Below are 15,099 nucleotides of genomic sequence, written 5' to 3'. Positions count from 1 at the left end.
CTGCATGAGCTGTTTATATATTTTGGAGATTAATCCTTTGTCCGTTGATTCACTTGCAAATGTTTTCTCCCATTCTGAGGGTTGTCTTTTCGTCTTGTTTGTAGTTTCCTTTGCTTTGCAAAAGCTTTTAAGTTTCATTAGGTCCCATTTGTTTATTTGTTTTTATTTCCATTACTCTAAGAGGTGGATCAAAAAAGATCTTGGTGTGATTTATGTCAAAGAGTGTTATTCCTGTTTTCCTCTAAGAGTTTTAGAGTGTCCAGTGTTACATTTAGGTCTGTAATCCATTTTGAGATTTATTTTTGTGTATGATGTTAGGGAGTATTCTAATTTCATTCTTTTACATGTAGCTGTCCAGTTTTCCCAGCACCACTATTGAAGAGGCTGTCTTTTCTCCATCGTATATCCTTGCCTCCTTTGTCATAGATTAATTGACCATAGGTACGTGGGTTTATTTCTGGGCTCTCTATCCTGTTCCATTGATCTGTATTTCTGTTTTTGTGCCAGTACCATATTGTCTTGATTACTGTAGCATTGCAGTACAGTCTGAAGTCAGAGAGCCTGATTCCTACAGCTCCCTTTTTTTCCCTCAAGACTGCTTTGGCTATTCAGTGTCTTTTGTGTCTCCATACAAATTTTAAGATTTTTTGTTCTAGTTCCTTAAAAAATGCCATTGGTAATTTGATAGGGATTGCATTGAATCTGTAGATTGCTTTGGGTAGTAGAGTCATTTTCACAATATTGATTCTTCCAATCCAAGAACATGGTGTATCTCTCTATCTGTTGGTATTGTCTTTAATTTCTTTCATCAGTGTCTTACAGTTTTCTGCATATAGGTCTTTTGTCTCCCTAGGTAGGTTTATTCCTAGGTATTTTATTGTTTTTGTTGCAGTGGTAAATGGCAGTGTTTCCTTAATTTCTGTTTCAGATTTTTCATCATTAGTATATAGGAATGCAAGAGATTTCTGTGCATTAATTTTTTAACCTGCAACTTTACCAAATTCATTGATTAGCTCTAGTAGTTTTCTGGTGGCATCTTTAGGATTCTGTATGTATAGTATCATGTCATGTGCAAACAGTGACAATTTTACTTCTTCTTTTCCAATTTGTATTCCTTTTATTTTTCTTCTCTGATTGCCGTGGCTAGGACTTCCAAAACTATGTTGAATAAGAGTGGTGAGAGTGGACATCCTTGTCTTGTTCCTGATCTTAGAAGAAACGCTTTCAGTTTTTCACCATTGAGAATGATGTTTGCTATGGGTTTGTCGTATATGGCCTTTATTATGTTGAGGTAGGTTCCCTCTCTGCCCACTTTCTGGAGAGTTTTTATCATAAATGGGTGTTGAATTTTGTCAAAAGCTTTGCTGCATCTATTGAGATGATCGTATGGTTTTTATTCTTCAGTTTGTTAATATGGTGTATCACATTGATTGATTTGCATATATTGATGAATCCTTGCATCCCTGGGATAAATCCCACTTGACTCTGCACTGGGGCCTCCACTGGGCTGTGGGCCTTGCTTCTTGACGAAAGATGTGCCTTGCTTAGTTGATGTTGGCCTTTTCAAAAATTGTTAGTCCTCATCTAAGAAGGTGAAGGGGCAGGACTGACTTGTATTCAACAGTCTAAAACTTCTGCCTTCCCTTTACTCTATTTAGAACCTTTATTGCACAGATAAAGTTGAATTTTTAACAGAGCCTGAAGGGAGAATATGTCCTTCTAATCTTTTTGCTCCGTCTTTCAGAGAGTGCCAGGTAGATGGTATTTACTTCTCAGAGTAACAGATCCTGCGTGTAGCTAACCTCATGTAGTCACGTCACTACCATGCGTCTCACAGTGTGTTGTACTGTTGATTCGCATGCCATAGGGTCCTGTGGTATGGGCTTTGGGACTGGTTTAAGTCTATGAAAACCACCTTATAATGGGAGGAATTTAGTCTTCTGCTAACTGCACTCTTGTCAAGGTGGGTTCAGGGTGGACCTGTCTGTCCTGTTTCTGAATTCCATCGTGTAGAAACTAGTGTTACGGTGAGGGATCCGTGAACGTGCATATTTGCTCGACGGAAAGAAGTGATTTATCATTTATGTGCCTCAGGGGCTCAAGTGTGACTGGTGGTGTGGTATAAGAGAGCACATCGTGGTCCCTTCCTGAAGCGAAATAATCTGTATCTTTTTCTGGCATTTTATATTTCTTTCCTTAAAAATGTAAATGTGGTAATTGATTAATTCTTAAAATTTCATTTTGGGTTGAAAAAACATTTTTAAGTGCTGAGCCGGAAGTCAAAAACCAGACAAAGCAAGCAGAGAAAACCTGTCTTTTGTATGGCATGGGGTAAAGCTTGCAGTAAATTGAGTTGGTTCCCGGTGGTGTGTACACATTTAGCTCTCCATTATAACTTTTGTTGGTTTCTATTATAATAGATTTTTTTTAACTGTTAAGTAACTAGTTTGTTTTTTAAAAAAATTTTTAAGTGACTAATTTTGTTCTTCTGTGTTTTTTCTCATCAGTACTTCAATAAGAATATTTATCGAGTACCCATTATATAGCAGGAACTGTTCCTAGAGTTGGGAATTACGGCCATCAATAAGACAGGACTCACCGGGGGGAAGGGGCAAAATAAAAACAAAGAAACTCTCATTGTGGTGCGCTACAGATGAGGATTAGTATCCGAAGGGGTTGATATTTTCCATTGATTGTGGGAAAGGTCTGGCCGTTAGTATATCTCTTCCTTTGCTTTTTTCTGTTTTTGTAACTTTCAAGGTTCACGGACACTGCATGTGCAGGCATAACACCAAGGGCTTAAACTGTGAACAGTGCATGGATTTCTACCATGATTTACCTTGGAGACCCGCCGAAGGTCGAAACAGCAATGCCTGTAAAAGTAAGTCTCAGGCTTACGTTCTGAATCAGTTCAGAGCCCGGTGTCCATTTTTGGAGTAGAGATGCTGTAACAGTACACTGGTCTGCAAATGGAAGAAAAGTTACTACCCTTTTCCCAGCCTCACCCTGATAATCCCAGGAAGCCACTATCCAGTCTGTTAAATTAATCAATTAGTATTTGAGCAGCACCTATGTGTTTGGCAGATTTAGTAGAAGACAGATGCCATCCCTGACACTATCTGTTTTTAAGGCAAGATGACCATGAGCGAACAGTGAATGAAAACAGTCGTGTGGTGGATCAATAAGGTCTAAAAGAGATGGAGTATTTGTCAGCCTTGTTTCTGTGCCAGCCCAGCTGCAGCCTGTGGCATCTTTCCATCCACCCATCCCTCCCGGTGCTATTCTCTGGGCAGAGGGGTAGTTTGAAACACCACCACCCTGCCCCCCACACACAGTGATTCTGATAGACTATCATCCCTGCCAGGCGTGCTGTCTCTGCCCCCACTGAGGACTGTTCTAGGAGCTCAGAAAACAGCGAGGGCTGGAGTGGTCAAGGTTTTGTTAGTAAGGACGACCAGCTGGCCCTTAACAGATAGCTAGGATTGTTTAGGTAAAGAGAAGAAAGTGCAGGGGGGCGGGGAGGGGGGAGGTGGAAGGGAGTTCAGATAAGGAGAACACAAAACACAAGACTCTAAGGGCATTCTCACGACACCAGGGTTTAATTCATGATTCTGGGCTTTAATTAAACCAACGTATCCAGGGCACGACGACACAGTCCCTCCCTACAGGACGGATAAGGCCAGTGTGTAGAGCCCCGTGAGGGCCCCAGTGACAGAAGCTTCACTGTGAGAAGACAAGAGTCGTCGATGGGGGTTGTTGAGCGTGAGAGAGCGATGGTTAAAGCTGGGTTGGACCAAGAGAACTCCGCCGAATGGGCTAGAGGAGGGACAGAATGACCCAAGAAGGCCGGCTGGATGGCTGTTAAGGGGCTGATTAACAGAACCTGGCCCGGTGTGGTGGTGGGAATGACGAGCAAGGGAATCCGGCCTTCATACCATGTTCCTCAAAGCCGGCAGCCCAGTCTTCCCCAGGAACATACCGCCTAGAAAACCCTCTGGAGGGACGTATTCCCGTCCCACCCTGAGCATGGCCCAAGCGCTTCTCCATGCAGTGCGGCCTTCCTGTGAGTGAGCCTCCAAGGGGACTTCCCCCAGCACTTTTCAGCTTTTTATAGCCCATTCTCTTCCAAAGAGGGCAAGTGAGGTTATTTCATAAAGGTCACTCGGAAGGTTTCCAGCATGGCTTAGGATTTAAACTGATGTCGTAAGCAGATGTGTCCTTTTCACCGCCAGCACCTTCTTGTTAATTGCCATTTCACCTGAACTTCGTCCCCAGTTTCCAAAATGAGCTTCCTTCCCACCAACCCCATCCTCCCCCGGTAAGTAGATTGAAAAGGCTTTTCTTGCCGTCGGTCTTGTCTTGCAGAATGTAACTGCAATGAACATTCCAGCTCTTGCCACTTCGACATGGCGGTCTACTTGGCCACTGGCAACGTCAGTGGAGGGGTGTGTGACGAGTGTCAGCACAACACGATGGGGCGCAACTGCGAGCAGTGCAAACCGTTTTACTACCAGCACCCGGAGAGAGACATCCGGGATCCTAATCTCTGTGAACGTATGTGGGGAGAGGTCACGAGGGGGGACCTGTTTAGGTCAGCTTTCAGCTTGAATAGTCTGGTGGTCACAGTCCTTCTCTTGGGACTCAGACCCAGCCTTATTTTAGCTGCTGTATAGGATGCCGGGGGTAGAATTTACTTAGTAGTCCAGCCTTTTTGAGTCTATTTTTGTGACATTTGGAGGGATGAAGGGAATACGTGTATTTCTACATAAACACACACATTGTGTTACCTCATGCTTCTGATTCTCCTTAGAATGTACCTGTGACCCAGCTGGTTCTCAGAACAAGGGAGTCTGTGACAGTTACACGGATTTTTCTGCCGGTCTCATTGCTGGTCAGTGTCGGTGTAAATTACACGTGGAAGGAGAACATTGTGATATCTGCAAAGAAGGCTTCTATGGTTTAAGCACTGAAGATCCATTTGGTTGTAAATGTAAGTATATGTGTTCCAAAAGTTTGGGAGTTCTCATGTGCACGTAATTCCCATTTTACTTTGCAATTCTTAATCCATTCGACTACTACAGACTCACTTGGTTTGTGTTTCTTTACTTCATTTTATCTGTAATGAAGCTTGTACTTGCAGTCCTCTGGGAACGATTCCTGGCAGGAATCCTTGTGATTCTGAGACTGGTTACTGCTACTGTAAGCGTCTGGTGACAGGACAGCATTGTGACCAGTGTCTGGTAGGTAAATCGTAATTACATGGGATGGGTGGTTTGTGAATATGACATTTCAATAGAGAACGATTTTCACAGTTGTAGGTTCTACCATCACGCTTTTATGTAAATATTAATATTAAAAGACACGAGTAGACCATTCACAAAAGAGGAATTACTAATTTTGACAAGATATTCACCATCGCTGTTAGAGTTGCAGAATAAAACCACAGTGAAGTACCATCTTTACAGACAAAATTAACAAAAGTTTTTTAAAAAAATAGGAATGCTGACTGTTAAGTGAGGACATAGTGAGGGCCGGGTACTCGTGTGCTACTGATGGAAATACAGACTAGTTCATACTTTGTGAAAAGTGTTTTGCAGATGTGTATCCATAGGCTGTAGAAATGTGCATCCCCTTTGACCCAGTAATCCCACTTCTGGGAATCTATCCTAATGAAATAATCAGAAAGTTGGACAAAGATGTATTCACCAGAAGACTCATCGCATCTTTTATTAATCATAACAAAAATAACTTGGAAGCAACAGTAGGGAAAATAGTTAAATAAATTTGGGTGTTGCTATGCAGTGTGATATTTGGTTGCCATTGAAAATGATGATAACATGAGGAAATGCTTATGCTGGTGTAAAAAAAAGTATATAAAAGAACACAGGATGTGAGTAGTTTCTTGACTAGGGAAAAAGTTCATCAAGAAAAACAAAATCTGGAAGGAAATAGACCAAAAAGTTGACTGTAGTGATTATGGGTAGAGTAATTATGAGTGTAATTTTTAAAAATTATATTTTAATATCTTTTAAAACATTTTTGTGATTGCTTTCATATTACTGTCTCACTGCCAGAGTAATTCCAGTGAAGAAAATTGGCATGTTTGCTGCTAGCTCATGTTAATTCTTGGATGAAGGCTATTTGCAGGGCAAAGAAACTGCTGTGATCTGGGGTTACCATGTGGGTATGTGCAAACCTCTCTGACCCCAGTGACCCACAGCTTGGGTTCTTTATGCTAGAATACTCCTACTCACACCTATTGTAGGCTTTCTCCTTCCACGGTGCAGATAATCGTTTGGTGGAACGTCCAAAACACGCCATAACTTGTCTCTTGCTGAGTCTATTGTGTAATTACAGGAACCCCCCTTTAGATGTTTAATCTTTTGTTCTGCAGCCAGAGCACTGGGGCTTAAGCAATGACTTGGATGGATGTCGACCTTGTGACTGTGACCTTGGGGGAGCCTTAAACAATAGGTGAGTGGAGCTGCTCTGACACTCTTGCGCTCAGTCACCCCTAGGGTCCTTGCGACCTCTAGGACGAGGGTGACTTTCGGTGTCTCCTAAGAAGATGGGCAGAGTGCATTCACCTTTGCTTTGAATGCCCGATAATCACTTTTACCTGCGCTCTCACAGTTTTCAAAGGTTTGTTCATTCCAAGAGTTAGCTTTGAAGCCTTCTCTAGTCTTTATGTTTCTTGGGTTTTTTATTTTGCTTTTTCATGTTTCTTTAGTTTTTGTCTTTTTTTTTAATTGAAGTATAGTTGAGTTACAATACTGTGTTATTTTCAGGTGTTCAGCACAATGTTTCAGTTATATATGTATATATTCAGTTATATATGTGTATATTCAGTTGTATATATATGTTCTTCAGATTCTCTTCTCTTATAGTTTATTATAAAATATTGAGTATAGTTCCATGTGTTATATAGTTGGTCCTTGTTGGTTATTGTTTCTTGGTTTTTAATAGTGTTATTTGTTTTGTATTTTACTTTTCAGTATTTTTTAAATTATGGAAACAGTGTATGCCTGTGGTTTTAAAAAAAAATTCAAACAGTTCAGACAGGTATCCTGCCTTTTTTCCCCACCAAGTTCCATTGCCTTGAAGTACCACCGTTAAGTTTCTTGTGTCTCTCTAGAAATTAGTAATAGTACTCAAAATACCTGTAAAAATGACAGGTTTTTTTCTTCCTCTCATTTCTTTTGAAATCATCTTAGGTGTTACTTTTTAAACAAGACAAGTACAAAGGAATATAGTCCATGATTTCCTACTTAGCTTAACAGACATTTTTTGTAAATCAAAGTAATGTATGTATGTACATTACTCTGCAACTGTTTTTTTTAATCTCGAGTTTGTTTTTTATATCAGCATCTATTCATCTACCTCTTTTTGTGTGTTCCATCATGTGATAGTGCCATGATTTATTGATTTCCGTTGTTTGGGTTTTTTTCTTTTCAAAAATGTTGCAGTGAATATCCTTATTGGTAATCTCGATGAATGTTTGTAGACATATCTGTAGATTGGGTTCCCAGCGATGGAAGTGCCAAGTCAAAGTACATGTGCATTTTCTGTTTTACTAGAGGATGTCAGATGGTTCTCCAGACATATGGTGCTAGTCTATTTTCCTCCCAACCAGTTACAAATACCTTCTTCCCCAACGCCCCACCAGCAGCTGGTATCATCAAAACTTTTATTTTCACCAGTTTAAAAGATGGAAAATGCAGTCCCATTTTCATTTGTGTAAAGGCTCTTCACTTTATTCTTCACTATTTCATTTTTTCCAGCTTGCGGGTACATTAATGAAAATTACATACAATAATTTTAGTGACTTAATTAAATATGTTGGTATTCCTTGAATTGGTGAGACATGACCCTCTCCTCAAAATGATCAAAGTACACATTTCGGCAAGATGTTCAGTTTGTGGGAGTTGGATTAATTACCTTTGAGTCGTCTCTGTGTGTTACTGGATGAGATTCAGAACATCTGGTAAAAATAGCATAAGTGACTGTTGGGAGGGTAGACAGATGTTTCCTTGTGGCCCAGGATCTTCCCCGGGAGAACGTGCTGCATTCATTGAGTAAGCCTCATGGGTTCAAAAACTGACTCTCTTACAGGAAGATTTCCCAACACTGTAGTAGTCTGCTTGGGCAGGAATGAGATTTTAGGCAGCAAGAACATGTTCTTTTTGGCCTCCGTATTTGGGTTTGTTCTGTTCCAGATCGTGCAGTAAACTTGGGACAGCATGTCGCCTCCGGAACTCCAGGGTGAATGCCTGTTCTTAGAAAACCTCCGGAGGGGAGGACGCAAGGATAGTTCCATAAAGGAGGAAAGCAAGACCAACTGCTCTCTCTGCTGATGAAATCACTTCCCTGACTTCCCTTGGTGACCCCCAGAACACACGCTGATGATTCCTTTAGTAACTGATTCCTCAATTCAAAGCTCTGGGCACTCCGAAAATGCTTCTCGAGTAGAGGAAAGTGGCATACGTAACTCTCCAAATTATGTCCTAAACTCAGGACTGTCCTGTGTTCCTTTACACTAAACGGTTTTTTGTTGCTTACACTCCCTCCCTCTCTCTCGCTCGTCCACACGTGCGTCCTGTCTCTAAATGCACCCACGCACAGCCCCTGGCCTGCCCCTAATCTCCCGCAAAAAATGCGCAAAAACCAGAATGCGCTAGTCAAGAGAGTTTGCGAAACAAAACATTTTAGTGAAGCTTTTTGTTTTCAATTGTCATTGGAGTAGAGCTGCTTTACAATGTTGTGTTAGTTTCTGCTGTACAGCAAAGTGAATCAGCTATACGTGTATACGTATATCCTTCAGTGAAGATTTTAAAGTGGGTAATTCGTTCTTTCTAGCATGATGGATGAAATAGATGCCTTATCTGTTGGCATCATTGGTGGGGGAAGAAAAGAAACTTTCAAGATGCCTCTAGTCTTGGGACTCTTCAGTGTTTTATAGTCATCCTTTTCAAGGTTGTTTTTCCCCACAGGACTTTAAGAGTCCCACAGAGGTGATGACAGAGGCTGTGTCTTCTAAAGCACCAGTTCTTCTAGAATGCTTGGGGCGTAGCAGATGCTCAGGATCGTCCTTGCTGAATGATTGATTTGTTGCAGACAGTCATAAATATCTTCCACCTGACAGCATTATTGTACTTTGCTTTGCCTCAGACACATGTTGAATAAATGTTGACTGAGTAAAAGAATTTGACAAAAAAAAGATTTTTATGATACAAAAATTAAACATGCCCCCTCGGGAGAGGCAATCTCTGAATCAATCCCAAAACGTTCCTTATTTACTTTGGCTAGGGCTAGATTAAGTGTAAAGTCATTAAGTGGAAAAAGTTTTTAAATGTTTTGTTTACTGAGCTGAGTGGCTTTTGGTAGAACAATTAAAGTGTGTAATCCATGCCTGTTATATTGACAGCTAGTCTGAACTTCGGAATATTTTAAAGTAAGACCTAATTGATTTAAATAATGTGACTCAAACCAGGTTAATAACGTTTTGCCTAGTAGATAACCTGCTTTTTTTTTTTTTAATTTATTATTTATTTTGGCGCATCGGGTCTTAGTTGCGGCATGCGAGATCTTCGTTGAGGCAGGCGGGATCTTTTGTTGAGGCGCGCGGGCTTCTCTCTAGTTGTGGCCTGTGGGTTTTCTCTTCTCTGGTTGTGGCACGAGGGTTCCAGAATGCTTGGGCTCTGTAGTGTGCGGCACGCAGGCTCTCTAGTTCAGGTGTGCAAGCTCAGTAGTTGTGGTCATGGCATGTGGGATCTTAGTTCTCTGACCAGGGATCAAACCCGCATCCCCTGCATTGCAAGGCGTTACCGCTGGACCAGTGGGAAAGTCCCCTAACCTGCTTTAATGAATAAATAAGAGTGGTTGCTAAGTAAATGCTGCTTGCAACTGTTTAAAACGTTGAAAAATAGAAACAGTCTGATAGCATCCTTCAAAATTATTTCATCAGTTAAATTTAGGACTTTGCTATCTGGCTTGAAGCCCACCACTTTCTTCTGAGACTTGCTATCTGGCTTGAAGCCCACCACTTTCTTCTGAAGATCTCTCCTTTCTCCTTCTTAGACTGAAGGCCCCAATCCTCCCTTAATGTGAAAACACATTACTTCTGCATCTTTGTTAGCACTCAGTCTGCTTTGTGTTATAGTTGTTTGTCTTTGAAAGGTCTCTTTGGACAGGGATTTTGTCTTAGCTGTTTTTGCATATTCTTTTGTCCCCAGCCCATTGATAGGTGCTCAGTAAATGAGCTGAAATTTATTGTACTTCGAAACCAGAGCAGAACTTAATAGATATTTTCATCAGTGTATGGGATAACTGTGGTGTATCGAACTCTTTGTTAATTGCTATGGCAGCTGGACATAAAGAGATTATCGAACATAGCTCCTACCCTTTAAGAACCTATTCTAGTTGTAGGGGAATTGGCGGTGGGGGTTGGGTAGAGGGGTGGTGGTAAAGCTGCTCTGGATAGAAGGGAGGGTGCTGACTGCTCATCACTGGGGAACCAGCTCTTATTTGTAATCAGTATTTTGGAGGAGATTTCAGCGTTGAACAGAGTAGTGGTCCTTATGAATGATGATTTTTATCCTTTAATGTTTTTCATTTGCTTTATTTCTTAGTAGTAAAGTTGAGATTGTACAGTATTCTCCCTGCTCATCACTGTTTAAATAAAAGGGTTTTCCTTCCAAGAGTTGCCAGTTGCTACATTTATGAGAAATCTGTGCTTTTGAGAAACGATCTTTTTATAAAATTTATTTTATTGATGTATAGTTGATTTACAATGTTGTATTTCTGATGTACAGCAAAGTGATTCAGTTATACATTTCTATACATTGTTTTTCATGTTCTTTTCCATTATGGTTTATCACAGTAGATTGAATATAATTCCCTGTGCTATACAGTAAAACATTGTTGTTTATCCATCCTATACATAATAGTTTGCATCTGCTCAACCTAAACTTCTAATCCATCACTCCCCCTCCCCCTCCCCGCCCCCGGCAACCACAAGTCTGTTCTCTGTCTGTGTGTCTTTTTCTGTTTTGTAGATAAGTTTATTTGTGTAATATTTTAGATTCCACATATAAGTGACATCATATGATTTTTGTCTTTCTCTGTCTGACTTACTTCACTTAGTATGATAATCTCTAGGTCCATCCATGTTGCTGTATATGGCATTATTTCATTCTTTTTTATGGCTGAGTAGTATTCCATTGTGTATACATGTACCACATCTTCTTTATTCATTCATCTGCCAATGGACATTTAGGTTGTTTCCATGTTTTGGCTATTGTAAATAGTGCTGCTATGAACGTGGGGGTGCATGTATCTTTTCTTTTTTTTTTCTTTTTAAGAATCAATTTTATTTTTTGGCTGCGTTGGGTCTGTGTTGCTGCACGCGGGCTTTCTCTGGTTGTGACGAGCAGGGGCTCCTCTTTGTTGTGGTGCGCGGGCTTCTCACTGCGGTGGCTTCTCTTGTTGCGGAGCACGGGCTCTAGGCGTGCGGGCTTCGGTAGTTGTGGCTCGCGGGCTCTAGAGCGCAGGCTCAGTAGTTGTGGCGCACAGGCTTAGCTGCTCCACGGCATGTGGAATCTTCCCGACCAGGGATCGAACTCGTGTTTCCTGCATTGGCAGGCGGATTCTTTACCACTGCATCACCACGGAAGTCCGCATGTATCTTTTCGAATTATGGTTTTCTCTGGATATACGCCCAGGAGTGGGATTGCTTGATCATATAGCAACTCTATTTTTAGTTTTTTAAGGAACCTCCATACTTTTCTCCACAGTGGCTGCACCAACTTACATTCCCACCAACAGTGTAGGAGGGGTCCCTTTTGAGAAATAATCTTGGCCTTTACCCTTTGAGGAAAAAAATAGGGCCTGTGTTAGGTTTCTGTTGCTGCCATAACAAATTACCACCACTTAGTGGCCTAAAACAACATAAATTTATTAACAGTCCTGTATGTCAGACACCATCTCGGGGACTAAAATCAAAGTGTCGGTAGGGCCACGTTTCCACCTGAAGGTTCTGGGGACTTTTTCAGTTTGGTTGTAGGATGCAGTTCCTGTCTTCCTGCTGGCTGTCAGCTGAGGGCTGTTCCCAGCTTCTAGAAACTGCCCACGTTCCTTGCCTCTTTCTTTCACCTTCACAGCCAACAGCGGTGGGTCAGATCATCCTCGTGCCACAGCTCTGACCCACTCCTCTGCTTTCCTCTGCTGCTTCTGAAGATTCATGTGATTCGCTTGGGCCCACCTGGGTAACCCAGGATAATCCCCCATCTCAAGGTCCTTAACCTTGATCTCATTAGGAAAGTCCTTTGTGCCACATGAGGTAACATATCCACAGATTCCAGGGCTGAGGGTGTGGACATCTTTGGGAGTCATTATGCTGCCTGCCACGGGCCCTGATATATTGTGTTTTATGTCTTTATTCTACCTAACTGATCCAATGAATTGCATCTGTATCTAGTTACAGGGAAATTGGTGGGGGGAACATACAGCATTGTCAGATGTACCATTGCTATCTGGTGTCCCCTCATCTCCTCAGGTGAGCAGTGTCTTCCTCTCACCTGCCATTCTTTGCTCTTAGCTCTGTGTGGGCACTGCCTGCATTTTGATTGGTTGTACTGGTCAGTTGCTTTATTGTTTATGCCCCTTGGTTAGATTGGAAGTGCTTTAGGGCAGGAACTATATTTTTCTCCCATTTTTCTTTCTCCATATCATTTCACTGGAAATATTGGACTTAACAAGGAAGGTAGGATTGGTTCAGAAGAGAGTTGACAGGGACTTCCCTGGCAGTCCAGTGGTTAAAACTCTGCACTTCCACTGCCGGGGTCACAGGTTTGATCCCTGGTTGGGGAACTAAGATCCCGCATGCCGCGAGGTGCAGCCTAAAAAAGAAATAAAGAGCTGATGTGGACTGAAATGGGAGAGTCTGGACGCCAGGAAGCACAGCTACGAAGGCTAATATCTGCTCAGTAAGTATTTGTGGAAGAGTATGAGTGTGGCTCAGCTAAAGCCAAGGGTGGACACCCGAAAGAGAAGCAGTTGTTTTCAGAGGAGGGGCTATAGAGGCTGCGGGAAACCAGGCAGAGGCTTCGTGACTTGATAGAAGAAGAAACAGTTGTGGGTTTGGGGGAAGGCGGGGCTTTGGGAAGGTTGGTTTGGCCGTGTAGCTGGATGATCTGGGCAGCAGGGAGAGAGAGGAACTGGAGAGATCAGCTCGGGAGGTGTAGAACGATGACACGTGGGACTAGGGTAGCCGCAGTGACAATGAGAGGAAAAAGCCGGGTCGAGAACCGTCTTGAAATAACACGTGTTATATTGAGGATAAAGGGAAGATAACGTCTCACCTACATCAGAGGAATTTATTTTTAATTGAAGTATAGTTGATTTACAATGTGTTTTATATATATACACACACACACACACACACACACATTCTTTTTTATATTCTTTTCTGTCATGGTTTATCACAGGAGATTGCATAGAGTTCCCTGTGCTCTACAGCGGGACCTGTTGTTTATCCATTCTCTATATAATAGTTTGCATCTGCTAATGCCAACCTCCCAATCCATCCCTTCCCCCTCTCCCCCTTGGCAAGCACAAGTCTGTTCTACATCAGAGTAATTTTAAATCTGCTGACGGAAATAGCAGAGCTGAAGATAAGTCTGTGTGAGGTGGCGAACAGTTTGGGACAGGATGAATTAGAGGTGATGGCTGGGCAAACCATGGAAACGTCCCATTCACGGCTGGAGGGGTACAGCCAGAGCACAGTTGTGAGTCAGAAGTAAGAGCTGTAGGTGAGGGCCACCTGCATGGAGGCAGGTAAAGCCCCAAGAACGAGTTCACCAAAGGGGAGCAGGTGTTGAGTGGGGGCCACGCCTACGGGTGACAAGCGTTCAAGTGTGTGGACACAGGCGTGTGGCTGTGGAGCTGACATGAGGGGAATTCCCCGCACAGGGTCAGGTCCTCGTGAGTTGTTTCTTCTTTCCAACTGTGCTGCGGGTAAAGCCTCTTGGGAGTCTGCCCGCTGCCTCTATCCTGGCCTTCCTTGGCTTGTTCTCTGGTATTGGATGGCATCGGGAAGAATCTGGGTGTTTTCTTCTTTGGTGGCTCACGTTTGAGACATCTGTTCCCTCAGTAAACATCTGCTGGGGAGGAAAGGGATTTTCTTTTGTCCCTGTGATGTCATGTGTGACGCCTGAGTTTTGGGAAATGGCTTTTGGTGGATTAGCTCGAAAGAGGTCTAGGTCCTAATTGGAACAAGCTTGCCTCCTCTGGGAATTGTCTGCAGGATGTCGAGTGTGTTCTTACCCCCTGTAGGATAAAAACTATTTACATGACGTAAAGGAAGACTTCAGCTGGACCATGACAGGGCTGTTTGGGGTTTTTAATAAAGCTCTGAGTGTTCAGTCTTCCTGTGAGTTGTAACTTACCTTAGATATTTGGTTTAAAATGAACTTTGGGATGAGAAAAAAAAAAAGAACTCTGGGAATAGGTTTAAAGTAACAATTCTAAATCACATCTTGACTTTAATGAAGTAAAAATGGATGCATGTAATTCAGGGCTTTTTCTTTTTTGTTGTTGAAGTATAGTTGATTTACAGTGTTTCAGGTATAGAGCAAAGTTGTCAATAATTGTCCAACAAGAGAGGAAGTGATCAATGTCTTAACAATAAAGATAGCAAACAACTGAGGCCTCAGAAGGCACCATTTGAGAGGAGGAGAGGGAGGGAACCACACAAGCCTTCATGAAGGGATGACAGTTGAAAAATCAGGAGGATTTGAAGACACAGCGCGTCAACCTTAATGAACACCTACTTTGTGATCAGCTTAGTTGTTGATGTGTCGCGTACATCACTTCTCTTGCAAGGAGGCGGTGGCACGACGGAGAAGGCGGTTCCTTCTGTGGGTTGGGGAGTGATGGTCAGGAAACACCACAGCGGGAGGGATTTGTGAGCTGAATCTTGAAAGAACAGTGGGTAGATCTTTGCTGGGTAAATAAGGGATCAGGGCGTTCCAGGCTGCAGGAACAACACAAGCAAAGGCAAGGGGTCATGAGTCCCCCAGTGCATTGGAAAAACTCTTAAGT

At 42.3% G+C, this 15,099-nt stretch overlaps 1 protein-coding gene across 1 annotated transcript in view; it reads left to right on the top strand.

The window, feature by feature from the left end:
* The window catches only part of LAMB1 (laminin subunit beta 1), a 73,956-nt gene that overhangs the window by 21,423 nt on the left and 37,434 nt on the right, over positions 1-15,099 (top strand). The window contains exons 9-13 of the mRNA XM_004263347.3: positions 2,761-2,881; positions 4,366-4,554; positions 4,811-4,990; positions 5,128-5,240; positions 6,395-6,474. Of these exons, the coding sequence (XP_004263395.2) occupies positions 2,761-2,881; positions 4,366-4,554; positions 4,811-4,990; positions 5,128-5,240; positions 6,395-6,474 (683 nt within the window). The remainder of the gene's footprint in view (positions 1-2,760; positions 2,882-4,365; positions 4,555-4,810; positions 4,991-5,127; positions 5,241-6,394; positions 6,475-15,099) is intronic.

This window comes from Orcinus orca, chromosome 9 (assembly GCF_937001465.1).
Source record: "Orcinus orca chromosome 9, mOrcOrc1.1, whole genome shotgun sequence".
In the NCBI taxonomy this organism is placed as follows: Eukaryota; Metazoa; Chordata; class Mammalia; order Artiodactyla; family Delphinidae; genus Orcinus; species Orcinus orca.
This window is presented reverse-complemented; position numbering and strand designations above follow the sequence as displayed.